This window comes from Danio rerio, chromosome 17, assembly GCF_052040795.2.
Source record: "Danio rerio strain M-AB ecotype USA chromosome 17, GRCz13ab, whole genome shotgun sequence".
In the NCBI taxonomy this organism is placed as follows: Eukaryota; Metazoa; Chordata; class Actinopteri; order Cypriniformes; family Danionidae; genus Danio; species Danio rerio.
The window spans coordinates 8,953,853-8,967,801 of NC_141037.1; the positions used below are offsets into that span (position 1 = coordinate 8,953,853).

Genomic DNA, 13,949 nt, shown 5'->3' on the forward strand with positions numbered 1-13,949 from the left:
TGTTCAAGATGTTTCCTCCTTTTTGATTGGCCAACACGGCTGGGGTCATTTGAACAAAACGCATCACATATTCTGTGTTGTTCACACCGAGGGACCGTAAACCACCTCTGTTCTCATGTTTACACTGACTTGTGTGCAATGTCCTCGCACAAACACTTAAGCTGCGTCCCAAATGGCACACTATACACTATGCACTCATGCACTATGTACTTTTGCACTTACACACTCAACAGGATAGTATATGTATGTAGTGTCGTCCCAAATGGCACACTAATGTTTTTTTTACTAAGCGGAAATTCAAACTGTTTCCCTGATGACGTACACAGTTGCCAAAATCAGTGAAATAAACGACCGAATTATCAAATATTACCTGCCGTGAATATAACCGCATTCACCATCGGGAGGCGCTATAATCACTCTCTTAGGAGAATTTTGCTTTCACCATCCAAAATAAATTAAGTTATTCAACATGAGTGTTCGATAGCTCTGCCCCTTCTGCTACGTAAGCAAACCTGCGGTCGTTGAGTGCGTGAAGTGTCCATCATTACACACTTCATTTTACCGGCTGAATGAGTGCATCATCCGGGTAATTAAAGTGCACTTATTATTTTTAGAGTTTTCAGTGTGAACACACTACTTACACTATTCATACTACAAAATGGCGTAGAATAGTGCATAAGTATGCGATTTGGGACGCAGCTTTAATTCCGCATTGAATCCAGTGTGAATCCAGTGTAAAAGGTATTTATTGCCATCTGTTGGTTCGGAGTGCCCATAAATATGCCCATTCATGTGTACAGAGACTTTTTTAAGTGAAGGCAGGGAAAAATCAGCTCATGTAGGTGTGAACAAGGCGTCATACAGCACAGAATGATCATTTCAAATGGAGGTCTGCATAGAGCCACAGGACCCGACCACATTTCTGCGGCGCAGGATTACATTTAGGAATAAAGCGCGGGAGCGGTCAGTAACGGGTTTAATTTTAGACGGGAGCGGGCGGTTCAACAATATCGCTCCCGGCTCCCCACGCGTATGTATGTGTGTGAAAGAGACAGCATTTGTTGCTGTCTATGTGTGCGTGCGAATGAGAGAGAGAGCTTTGTGCTGCGTCTCTCTCTCTCTCACTGTGTGTGTGTTTGTGATTTAAATAGAGAGCGAAACGCTGTCTGTGTGTGTGTCACTTGTTTTTGCTTGTGTGTGTGTGTGTCTGTTTATACAGACAGCGTGTTATAGGCTGTCTGTACTCTGTATAGTTGGGTGGTTTTCAGTTTTGTACCAACCCCCCCTCCCCGTCCGTTAGAGTGAACGGGCGCGGCGGGTAGAAAATTGGGCGGGTCAGGCAGCGGGACAGAAAATGCTTAATATAAGCGGGAGGGGTCGGGTTCGGGCTAAAACCTGGCAGGTGCGGGCGGGAGCGGGATTTAAAATTTAGTCCTGCGCAGATCTCCAATTTCAACTGACCTGCAGCGCCACCTGCTGTCGACTCAGGCTCTGCTCCACCACACTGAGGCGCTGGGTGAGAGATAGGTGGTCTGACTGGATGGAGGCCACAGCGGATGTGTCCACTTGCTGCTTGAGCTGTTCTCCTAACTCCATTAAAACCTGCAGAGACGCCTGAACCGGAGCCTGAGAGCGCAGCAGCTCCTGAGGGAACAAACACAGAGTCAATACAGCGGAGCATCAGAAGAAAATCATCATACATTCTTAATGAGGGGTGTATAACATTAAAGGTATGATTTAGGTATGCATTTAGGATTTTGCCAGATGCTTTTTCCAAAATTCTACTTATCAAATAGACACACAAAGACTCTAAAGACTATATACAAACCATTTCTGTATTTCATAGAGATTTTACAATGGTAGATTTTAGGAATGCATCAATATGACATTGATAACACAATTTTGATTACATCTAGACTATAGTTGACCAGGAGCACGACGGGCACAGATCAGAACACGAGTATTTTGGAGTCACAGCAGAGTTTTACCAGAGTGAAAGTTAATCTGCTTATTTGCATTTTTAAGGCAGATGACTGTGTGAGCATTTCAAGTTTAAATAGTAATAACCTGTATTAAACCAGTTAAGACAACTGAGAACCAGTTTACCTCATTTACAATGACGACCTGGCCAAGAGGCAACATAAAAAGCAGATATGGAGTAGTAAGGACATAATGCAATAACAATTACACAAATGCAGACAATAACATATCAAACAAAAGAGAAACTAAAAACAAGCACAGTAATCTCGCACTATTAACTGGATTTCATTTTTTAAGGATGGTAATGGAATAAAAGTATTGAGTTTGGATGTAACGGTATCAGAATTTCACAGTACGATAATACCTCGGTATGAATGGCACGGTACGGTGTTTAATGAGTAATTTACAGGAAAACAAAACTAATGAAAAAACTCGAAAAAAGTGCCAAAAGTGTTTATTTACCTTAGCACTGAACATATCAATGACATACAAATTAGCCATCTATCTGCAAGTTTCGAAACAGAAACTTCAATTTTTCAATTTTAATAACAAAAAAACTATAAAGCCATATAAAAAAAAATAAAGTTTCAATTTAGTATTGTTGAAAACTCATCACATTCAACATTTAATCACTCACTCACTTAGATAGAGATGGGGTTTTTAAGGAAAATTATCATGTAACTATAGGTTTAGGTTTAACTTTATTTGTCCCCGAGAGGAAATTTGTCTTGGGCATAAAAGGTGCTACAACATTGTCTAAACAGACAGTAAAAATAAATAAAACAAAACAATTAAGAACAAACAGTTAAGAACATACATTGTTTACAGAGTAAGACCGTATATAAATATAAATATATAAAACACAGAACCCAGTCAAGTGCTAGCGTACTACAGGAGCAGTGTTATTGGTAGAGTTCAAAAGTTTTATGGAGGTAGGAACAAACGAAAGCTTCAGTCTATTAGTTTTACACATTGGCATTCTCAGTGTTTTCCTGATGGTAACAGTTGAAATTCACTGAAAAGGGGATGTTTAGAATCAGTGCTAATACGTATTGCTCTTTTTATAGCCGCCTGTTCGTATAGAGTCTGGATGGGCTCATATTGTTTTATCCCTATAATTTTCATGGCTGTTTTTTGTATATGAACCAATTTATTTTTCAACTGAACAGACAGGTTTCCAAACCAGACTGTGATTCCATAGCGAATAAGACTCTCAAACATAGCTCGGTAAAAAACAAGCAAGATATGGCTACCCACCCCATACAATCTCAGCCTTCTTAAAAAATAAAGCCTCTGTTGTAGTTGTGTGCATAAACTCTCAATGTGTGTTCTCCAACAAAAAACACTGTCCATATAAAACCCCAGGTATTTGTAAGATGTGACTTGCTGTATCACTGTGTCTTTAATGATCACAGGCCTGTGTTCAGAAACACTTCGTGGGTCAAATACCATTTCTTGTGTCTTTTTTACATGTCTTCTTGTGTCTGGTGTGACAGTTCTTATCACACCACTGAGTGAAATGATCGATTTCACTGTGGTAGGATGATAGGTCCATGTCTTTGTGTAAGAGACTTAAAATGGCAGTGTCATCAGCATATTTAACAATATAATTATTAAAATGTATAATTTGTTTTACTATAATCTGGTAAAAGCTGGGATCTCTGGGCATGTCCCCTGCAACAGAAAAATACCCTCTCATTTGGGACTGAGGTTTCTGGGACAGAGAGATATGATTTAGCCAAGGTAGACAGCAGTGGGTAACGTTGTGCATTGTCTTTCCACCACTTGAGAGGACAAGCCATGAGTGAGATGGAGGTCTCTTTGCGGTACAAGTCAATGTCTGCATCAATCTAACAAGTGTGCTGTGTTCTGCAGTCCCCATGACTGTTTTTAGTCGTATTCCCTGACTTATATTTCACCACAGTCTGGCAGTGCCTGCATACCGTTATTTTCTTTGTCTGTCACCTTTTCTCCTTTTTCGTATCTTTTTAGAAAGAAACCGAAATGCTTCCACACATCCGATTTAAAACCCGCTTTAGGTTCACACACTCCATTTCCGCATTACTGGATATGTAGTAACAACAGACTGCAAAGGATGATGGCTACGCCTAGGCTGATGAGAATTGTAGTTCCCGCTTCCTCCCGTTCGCTTCATTTGCCTAAGCAAACTTTTCTCAGAAATATAGTTTTATTGAGTCATGCGCCGATGGTAATATTGAAAACAATTACTATTGCGGTATGACGGTATTTACAATATTGTTACATCCCTAGTATTGAGCTTTAAGGTCTGCTGCAGGTAATTCCAAGCATCACAAAAGAAAAACTAAAAAGAGCTTAAAAGCATTTTAAAGCATTTGGACACAAGTAATTATAACGCTTGGAGGTTTAACAAAGTTTAATAGTGTTTAATTATTTATATCATGAAAACTATGCAGGTTAATTTTACATTTGGTCAGTCAATTCAGTTACATTTGTACTCCTGGACTCCCAGAAAATCATGAAGCTCTGTTTATTTCACTTTAATTTTTGCTCTATTGCATTAAAATTATAGACTTTTTTTATTAGATTTTATGAAAATTGACAAAATTATACCAATCATTTTAAAATGATGATTTTTTCCCCATCTACATCTATTCAAGCTATCTGGTGAAATTGTATTCATGTTACTATATATATAAAAAAATATGTAATATTACAAAATTACAAATTGTGCAGCCCTTTTAAAGCAATAAACAATAAAAACACTATATATTCCTAATGCTTTATAATCCTTGTTATGACATATGAAAAGATATATTATACATGTTTATTATATTACATTTTATTAAATATTACGTTAGCAGCTATAATCACAGTTGTAACACAAAATGCTTCCCATACTTATGGTTATCATTACTGTAACACATAATGCATGATTTATTATTTATAGTATTGAGCTGCGGTTACTGTATTATAAACTTAATATTGCACGAAGGTATATTATTATCATGTAAATTATTTAAGAGAGCAAACAGTACACCTACTTTTAAAGCGTAAAAATTCTTTGAAAAATATTCAAATTTTTAAATGATTAATGAGACTCCAATGTCATGATAACACATTATTGGAAACTACATTGCAGAATGTCATCTTACTTTTAGGTCTATTCAAATTGTACTTATTGGGCAAAATAGGAAATTTTGTCGTGTAAATGACATTTTTATAACGATACAGCAGATTGCTTTCATAAAATACTCTGCAACAAATGCATTTCATGTTTAATAATGCAAAGAAAAAACTGTATGTGATGCACATATTAAGAATACTTCTGAATAACAATAAAATACTGCTCATAAATCCAACTGTGAAAATGTTAAAGCTTTTAGTTGTTATATACTGCAGTTTTCTGAAAGTGAATAATTGTGCTGATAGTGAAAATTATTCGCCCAAATGATGTTGAACAGAGCAATGAATACAAGCAGTATTTCCTATATTTTTTCTTTTGAAGAAAGTCTTATTTGCTTTATTTCATCTAGAATAATAGCAGTTCCTAATTTTTGGAAAGCCATTTTAAGGTCAAATTTATTAGCCCTCTTAAACAATATATATATATATATATATATATATATATATATATATATATATATATATATATATATATATATATTTTACTTGACTTGCCTAATTAACCTAGCCTTTAAGGGCTCTATTTTGACGATCCATGCGCAGGGCGCAAAACGCAGGGCGCAAACGTTTTCAGGGCAGAATCAGAATCCATTTTTGCTAATATAAGGATGGGAAAATCCGCTTTGCGCCGTGGCGCATGGTCTAAAAGGGTTGAGTTTATTTTCTTAATGAGTTATAGGTGTGTTTTGTGAATAAACCAATTAGAGTCTCATCTCCCATTCCTTTTAAAAGCCAGTTGTGTCGCGCCATGGCACATTTGCTATTCACATGACGTAAAGTAAGTGTAAGTGGAAAAACTGAGCATTTCACTAGCAAGAAAACAGTTAAACAGAGCATCTACAGCACGAGAACGAGAGATGAAATATCTACTTTCACTTTTGCTCTCGTGGATAGGGAAACCTTGTACGCACAGACATCCAATAGCCTTTAAATAATTATTTGGTTTGTTAGGTGCAAATATTTGTTTCAAAACTATTTCTAAATTCAGTTCTAATTTCCAGCAAATGAATAAATGAACAATAATAACGAAGTGTGGTCGAACAAGAGAGTTATATCCTAATACACATGCTGTGCCCCATATAGTCTATAACCTGACAGGTGGGCAAATCTAAGCTTGTTTTTAATAAAAAAAAAATATAAATATGGATATAATAAATAATACTGCTTATAATAATAACATTATACAAAAGCAAATTGAATGAACTGAAACAGCCTCCCGAGATGAAGGCATGAATGCAGTGGTTTTTTATATTTATGTAGGCTAGAAAATAATGTTTTGTAATATTTTAATCCTTTATATTTATTTCCTATATATATCTTTATTATATCCTATATATCCCTAATATTTTAATTCTTTTTCAGATGTAAAGATATTTGCGTATTGCTCTACAGCTTGTGTGTATTAAGCAGTGTGTAAGCGAGGCGCACAATTAACTCGCTCTGCGCTGGACTTTAGACCAGCTTTGTTCTGGTCTAAAGAACCGACTATTATAGTTTCTCAAAATAGCAATGCGCCAAAACACGCCTGCTTTTCAAGATCAGAACGCCTATGGGTGCACATATAAGCGCAAATGCATTTGCTATTTAAACAGCGTGACGCAACATGTCAAAACGACTCTCAAGCTGAAACTAGCAAACAACAATTGCATCGCACCTTCCGCCACATTGCGTCAGGTGTATGATGGGGCAATAAATGTGACTTTAAGCTGAATACTAGTATCTTGAAAAATATCTAGCCAAATATTATGTACTGTCATCATGATAAGGATAAAATAAAATGGTTAGAAATGAGTTATTAAAACTATTATGTTTAGAAATATGTTGAAAAAATCTTCTTTCCGTTAAACAGAAATTGAGGAAAACTATACAGGGGGGCTGATAATTCAGGACTTCAACTGTATTAAATGCAGACACACGGACAGTTTGACTCACAGCACAGTCTTGAATCCAGGCAGACACCTCCTCCTCTGTGATGTCTTTATGGCTGGCTGTCTTTAGCATCTGGTTGGCTTTCTCCTCCAGTGTCTGAACGCTGGAGTCGCTCTGTCCATAAAGATCTTTATAGCTCTGCCAGAGCTGCAGGAGAGCTTTACTGCTCTTCAGACGCTCCACGATCTCCTCCTGTAGACTGCTCCACCTGAAGAACACAAACAGATGCTACCATTAAATTAACCGCATGCTCAAATATCCATTTAGGACCATTTTTAAAAATAAATGAACACATTTATTCATCAAGGCTGCATTAAAATGATCAAAATTGACATTTGTAAAGCTTGGACGGTAAAATAAAAGTTTTCTTTTGAACGTTCTAGACAGCAAGTAACTTAAAATAAAAAGCTAAATGTAATGTAAAGTAAAAATTAATCCTAGACTAGAGTAAATGTAGAAAACAAAGGAATAAATGACATATTATTATACATATTTAAATGACATAATTAAAAAAGAACTGCTATTGAGGTCAATACTATTAATATTAATAAAGAATCACCTTAAGAAATCTATTTTTTTCCTAGATGGTTACAGAACAAACCACTATTGTGTGTTAATTAACCTACCTAACTAATTAACTTAGTTAACCCTTTAAAGCACGCAAAAGGATTACTATTGCACAAATATAAATAACTGAAAGAAGAAAACTTTTAATTTAGCACCAGACGCACCTAGCATTGATATCTTTGAGTGTGTTATTGAGTGTGTCAGACACAGACGGGTGACACTCCTCCAGAAGCTGAAGTGTGACCGATCCAAACTTTCTCATGCTGCTTTCCTGTTTCTCAAGCTCCTCCTGCAGGTTCTAAAGACACCATAAAAATAACAAGACTCAGGATTTGTTCTACTTCTCATCAATAATAATGCATAAAAAGAGCCTGTTTTACCTGCAGACTCTCCACCTGCAGTCGTGACGCCTCCAGAGAGCCCGTGAGCAGACGGTAGCGGGACACAGAGTAGCGGCCCTCCGTCAGGTACCCGTTAATCTCCTCAGACGCTTGTTTGTATTGATTCCACTTGTCCTGGACAGACTTCAGGCTGATCTTGAGCTGCCCGATCTGAGACACAACCAAAACAAACACAAGTTACTGGAGATGTAACGATTCAATGATGTGAAATATATATATACACATTAAAATACAGTTAGTGACAGCTCAAAATGACCACTACCGCCAGGTTTGACGCCGCCGCAGGACAACGGGATTAGTAAAATGTTTTAGGTAAAACAGCAGTTTGTGACAATGCAGCCAGGGACACAAAGGGCCAGGATGCGAACGGACAGAAATACACTCACCGGCCTCTTTATTAGGTACACCTTACTAGTAGCGGGTTGGACCCCCTTTTGCCTTTATAACTGCCTTAATCCTTTGATGCATAGATTCAACAAGGTACTGGAAATATTCCTCAGAGATTTTGGTCCATATTCACATGATAGCATCACACAGTTGCTGCAGATTTGTCGGCTGCAAATCCATGATGCGAATCTCCCAATATCCTAAACTGTTGGTACAACGCAAGATGGATCCATGCTTTCATGTTGTTGATGCCTAATTTTAACTCTACCATCCGAATGTTGCAGCAGAAATCGAGACTCATCAGACCAGCGTTTCTCCAATCTTCTATTGTCCAATTTTAATGAGCCTGTGTGCATTGTAGCCTCAGTTTGTTGTTCTTAGCTGACAGGAGTATCACCCGGTGTGGTCTTCTGCTGCTGTAACCCATCCACCTCAAGGCTGGACGTGTTGTGTGTTCAGAGATGCTCTTCTGCAGACCTCGGTTGTAACGAGTGGTTAATTGAGTTACTGTTGCCTTTCTATCTGCTGGAATCAGTCTGGTCATTTTCCTCTGTCCTCTGGCATCAACAAGGCATATGCGCCCACAGAACTGCCGCTCACTGGATATTTTCTCTTCTTCAGACTATTCTCTGTAAACCCTAGAGATGTTTGTGTTTAGAAATCCCAGTAGATCAGCAGTTTCTAAAATACTCAAAAAAAAAAACCTGTGTGGCACCAACAACTATGCCATGTTCAAAGTCACTTAAATCACCTTTCTTCCCCATTCTGATGCTCAGTTTGACCACGTTTACATGCCTCAATGCATTAAGTTGCTGCCATGTGATTGGCTGATTAGAAATTTGCGTTAACGAGCAGTTAGACAGGTGTACCTCATAAAGTGGCCAGCGAGTGTATACTGTAGCTGTAAATACCCTGCTACTTGTAAATTAAGATAAAATAACAAAACAAAGCATTATAATTCCTTCATGAATCATTAAAAACTTATTAACAAGCTTTATTATACTTATAAATTCATTAAGTGCAATGAGTATTCATTTTGGAAATTAAAACTAAAGAAATAAAAGACAACTAAAATGAAAGTACAAACATTAAACAAAATCTAAAAAGGTATGGAGTAAGTGCAGGGTCATTACTTTAGGGTGAACTATACCTTTAATATATAAACAGAAAATATGAAAAATGTGTACACAATGTGCAGAAACAAATTACTTTTGGAAACAAAAGACTAGCATCAAAAGTTTGGCATCTTTAGCACCAAGCAACAGCTTTTTTTGTGGAGTCTTTTCTAAAAAGATGTGCTCTTTAATATCAAGCATCTTTCAGCATTTCTAGGTGTTCTTCCTAAGATCTAGCATGCTCTATCTTTCCTTTTCTCTCCAGGTGAATCTCATCATACTGCCTATAACATTGCCTACACATACAATATATGATATTCAAGTCTGGGCTCTGTGGAGGCTATTTCATGACTTCAGCTGTGTTTCTCTCCAAATATGATTTCATTACACTAGCAGTGTGTTTGGGATCATTATCATGTTGAAAAATAAAACTATTACAAATTAGGTGCTTTCTTGTAGGATATACACGAGGGATTAAAACCTTTCTGTACTCATCAGCATTCAAAATCCCATCAATTCAGGCAATACTGACAATAGCTCTGGCAGATATGTATATCAAACCAGAAACATGTTTCTCTAACTCTTTCTTTCTTATGTATTAAACAATTAGACCCCAAAAAATCCAACTAGAACCTGTATTTTCTGGTTGTATTTTAATAAAGAGAATGAGAAGTAACATAATGTCAATATTTTACTTTAGTTAATTTAATTATATATGCCAAAGACTTTTTAAATATACTTTAAATATACTTTATATATTTAAATATGTGAAGATTCAAATTTGAAGTTCTGTTTTTACTGCCAAAGATTTAAAGTTAGTGTCAAATCTAAATTTACAATGTTTATTTTGCTAGCGCACATTGATATTCTTTAGGCGAACAATTAACCCGTACAAGCCAATCCCTTGAAAAACTGTTTGTTGTGGTAATTTTCAATTAAAGTTTGCTTCTGCGCTTGCAGTGGCGGTCTTTCTCTGATGATGTCAGTTTGATGCTTTAGCTTCAATATTCTTAACCACGAGGTTATAAATAAATACAACATATATAATTTAATATATAAGACAGAACCATATACATTTTCTGTTTGAAATGTAATACAATACTGAAGGTCTAAACAAAATAGTGTGTACCAGGTGGTCCAGATTGGCCCATGTGTTGTTGAGGGCTCGTAGAGACTCCATCACGACAGCACAGGCCTCGTCCGTCTTGTTTTGGACGAGAGCACAGGCCTGTTCCTCCACTCTCTCCAGCTCTCTCTCTTTCTCCTTCACCATCACCTCCATCTCCTGCAGTTACACATCACATAAAGACAAATACAGTCTAAATTATTCGTCCTTCTGTGAATTTTTCTTTTTTAAATATTTCCCAAATAATGTTTAACAGAGCAAGGAGTTTTTCACAGTATTTCCTATAATATTTTTGCTTCTAGAAAAAGTCTTATTTGCTTAATTTAAGCTTGAATAAAAGCAGTTTTTAATTTTTTAAAATCCATTTAAGGTCAATATTATTAGCCCCCTACAGCAATATTTCTTTTCGATAGTCTACAAAACAAACGATAATTATACTATATGATTTGCCTAATTAACCTAGTTAAGCCTTTAAATTTCACCTTAAGCTGATACTAGTATCTTGAAAAATATCTAGTAAATTATAATGTACTGTCATCATGGCAAAGATTTAAAAAAATCACTTAATAGAAATGAGTTATTATAACTATCATGGTTAGATTATGTGTAAAAAAAAATTCTGTTAAACAGAATTGGGGAAAAATATACAGGAGGGTTAATAATTAGGGAGGACTAATAATCAACAGTATTATTCAACAGTAGATCTTATGCTGAATAATATAAGGTCATGTTTGGTCAAATGGTCAAACCTGGCAGTCTTTGAGTGCATTTTGCACAGAAGATAAGTTCTCAATCCTGTGTTTCCTCTTGAGCCTTTCTTCTTGAGCATCCAGCCACGCCTGCAGACCCTGAACCTTACCCTCATATTCCACCCAAGATGTCAACAAGCCTTCCAGATACTGCACCTAAAAGAGCAAAATGACAAACCGATGCTATTTTATAGTGCAACTGAGCTAAACACCAAATGATAACACTAATTATAAATCAGTATGTAACCACAATTTATATGGACGTACATCAACATCAAATATTGCATTTATTTGGTAATATTGTCAGGGTTCTGCCACTTTGGTCTTGTAAATTCTTGTTTTGGTGGCAGAGCTCTGACACTACTCCTCCATGTCTGGTCCTGTTTCTGTCTCTGTGTGCGCGCGCGCGCCGTCGTGGGTGTACGCAGAGTGTGCGCGCTGCCACTTGATGTGGCCGCGCACGCTCTGCGTCCCTCAGACGCGCGCGCTCTTGTACTAGTGTTTGTGTTTGTTCTGTCAGCAGCGCGCTGCTTTATTCTCGGCGCCTCTGTCTAGTTGGTTTCAGTTTTGGTTGGCGCTGAGATGAAGCATGCGCGTTGCTTATGTGTGAGCGCACGGTAAGGTGTTTATCTATCGTGTGCTCGTGTCTTGCGTCTCTTGTCAAAGCACGTGGCTTGGTGTTTACATTGTGGTCACGTGCTTTTGTCGTGTGTTTCAGTGTTGTTTGTTGTCATGAACATGCGGTTAATGAGTTCTCTCATTGGCTGCATGTTCTTGTCCTGTTAAGTGAGCGCATGGCTTGTGTGTCTCTCTGTGTCATGCGCTCTCCCGTCTATTGTCTTGTCCCACCCTCCTTGTTAACCCATTATTAGTTAATTGTGTTCACCTGTTTGTGTTAATTTTCTACAGTTTATATACCCCTCACATTTGCTGTCCTGTGCCAGTTCGTCATCACATGTTGTTGTTTAAACCCTTGTCTTGTCATGTTTCCAGTTATCATCGTTGCCAGCCTGCCCAGTCCTGTTTGTATGTATTTGTTTTGTTAATGTTTTCCCACCTCGGGGTAGTTTATTTTGCATTTTATTTTATTTTTATTATTTAATAAATTCCCATTTATTCTGCACTTGAGTCCTCGCTCCTTTTTCCCCATTTCCCATCACCAACCCTGACAAATATACCATAGTATTATGCTTTTAAGTACCTTGACAGGTCAACACAATGGCTCATAACAATAGTAAATATTATTGTTAATGTCATGTTATATTCACTTGAAGAAATTTAAAGTACACATGCATTATGTGGCGCATTGGGTAGATGTTCGCCTCACAGCAAGAAGGTCACTGGTTCAGGCCTCGGCTGAGTCAGTTGGCACTTCTGTGTGGAGTTTGCATGTTCTCCCTGTGTTTGCGTGGGTTTCCTCCGGGTGCTCCGGTTTCCCCCAAAAGTCCAAAGACACGTGGTTCAGGTGAATTGGGTATGCTAAAATTGACCGTAGTGTATGAGTGTGTGTGTGAATGAGTGTGTGTGTGTGTTTCCCAGTGACGGGTAAGGTTGAAGCTGGAAGGGCATCCGCTGCGTAAAACATATGCCGGTTAAGTGGCGACCCCTGGTTGATAAAGAGACTAAGCTGAAAAGAAAACCAATGAATGAACATGCATTATGCTATGAAAACTTGTGGTACTTTATAGTACAACTGAGCAATTTTACATTAAACTATAACATTAATTATAAATCAGCATGTGATCGTAATTATTATAATTAAATTCTGAGAAGATTTTCACAAATATTTTTTAGCACATTAAAATCTTTATTTATTTGGTAATCTACCATAATATAATTCTTTGAAGGGTGACATGGTAGCTCAGTGGTTAGCACTGTCGCCTCACAGTAAGAAGGTCGCTGGTTCAGGCCCCAGCTGGGTCACTTGGCATTTCTATGTGGAGTTTGCATGTTCTCCCCGTGTTGGCGTAGGTTTCCTCCGGGTGCTCCGGCTTCTCCCACAAGTTCAAAGACATGCGCTATAGGCGAATTGAATAAGCTAAATTGGCCATAGTGTATGTGTGTGAATAAGTGTGTATGGGTGTTTCCCAGTCCTGGATTGCAGCTGTAAGGTTATCCGCTGTGCAAAACATATGCCGGATAAGTGGCGAAAGAGACTAAGCTGAAGGAAAGTGAATGAATGAATTAATGAATCAATGAATATTCTTTGAAGTACCTTGAAGTGTCAATATCATGGCTAATATAATGGTAAATGTTTCTGTAAACGTCATGTTTTATTCACTTTCATAGAAATTTACAAGTGCACATGCATTATAAAATTGTTATAACTAGCAGTTTATTAAGGGCATATTTTATAGTAGTGATGCATGGAAATTTTCAGCCATGTCAAATTATCGACCCATTTCGAAACTAAAAAACCTCATTCATTTCAATGGCTTGTGCCTTAAAAATAGTCTCACAAAGCTGCTTTATTCATTCACTCTTTTTCATACGGCTTAGTCCCTTATTTATCAGGGGGCACCACTGTGGA

General features: G+C 37.4%; 1 protein-coding gene across 8 annotated transcripts in view; it reads right to left on the minus strand.

Moving 5' to 3' along the window:
- Window positions 1–13,949, minus strand: part of syne1b (spectrin repeat containing, nuclear envelope 1b) — a 367,683-nt gene that overhangs the window by 73,313 nt on the left and 280,421 nt on the right. For all 8 annotated transcript variants that reach the window (XM_087289683.1, XM_087289682.1, XM_087289680.1 and 5 more), the window contains 6 exons: window positions 11,420–11,575; window positions 10,674–10,829; window positions 8,022–8,192; window positions 7,806–7,939; window positions 7,078–7,282; window positions 1,462–1,644 (listed from right to left, as the gene is read on the minus strand). In XM_087289683.1, the coding sequence (XP_087145809.1) occupies window positions 1,462–1,644; window positions 7,078–7,282; window positions 7,806–7,939; window positions 8,022–8,192; window positions 10,674–10,829; window positions 11,420–11,575 (1,005 nt within the window). The remainder of the gene's footprint in view (window positions 1–1,461; window positions 1,645–7,077; window positions 7,283–7,805; window positions 7,940–8,021; window positions 8,193–10,673; window positions 10,830–11,419; window positions 11,576–13,949) is intronic.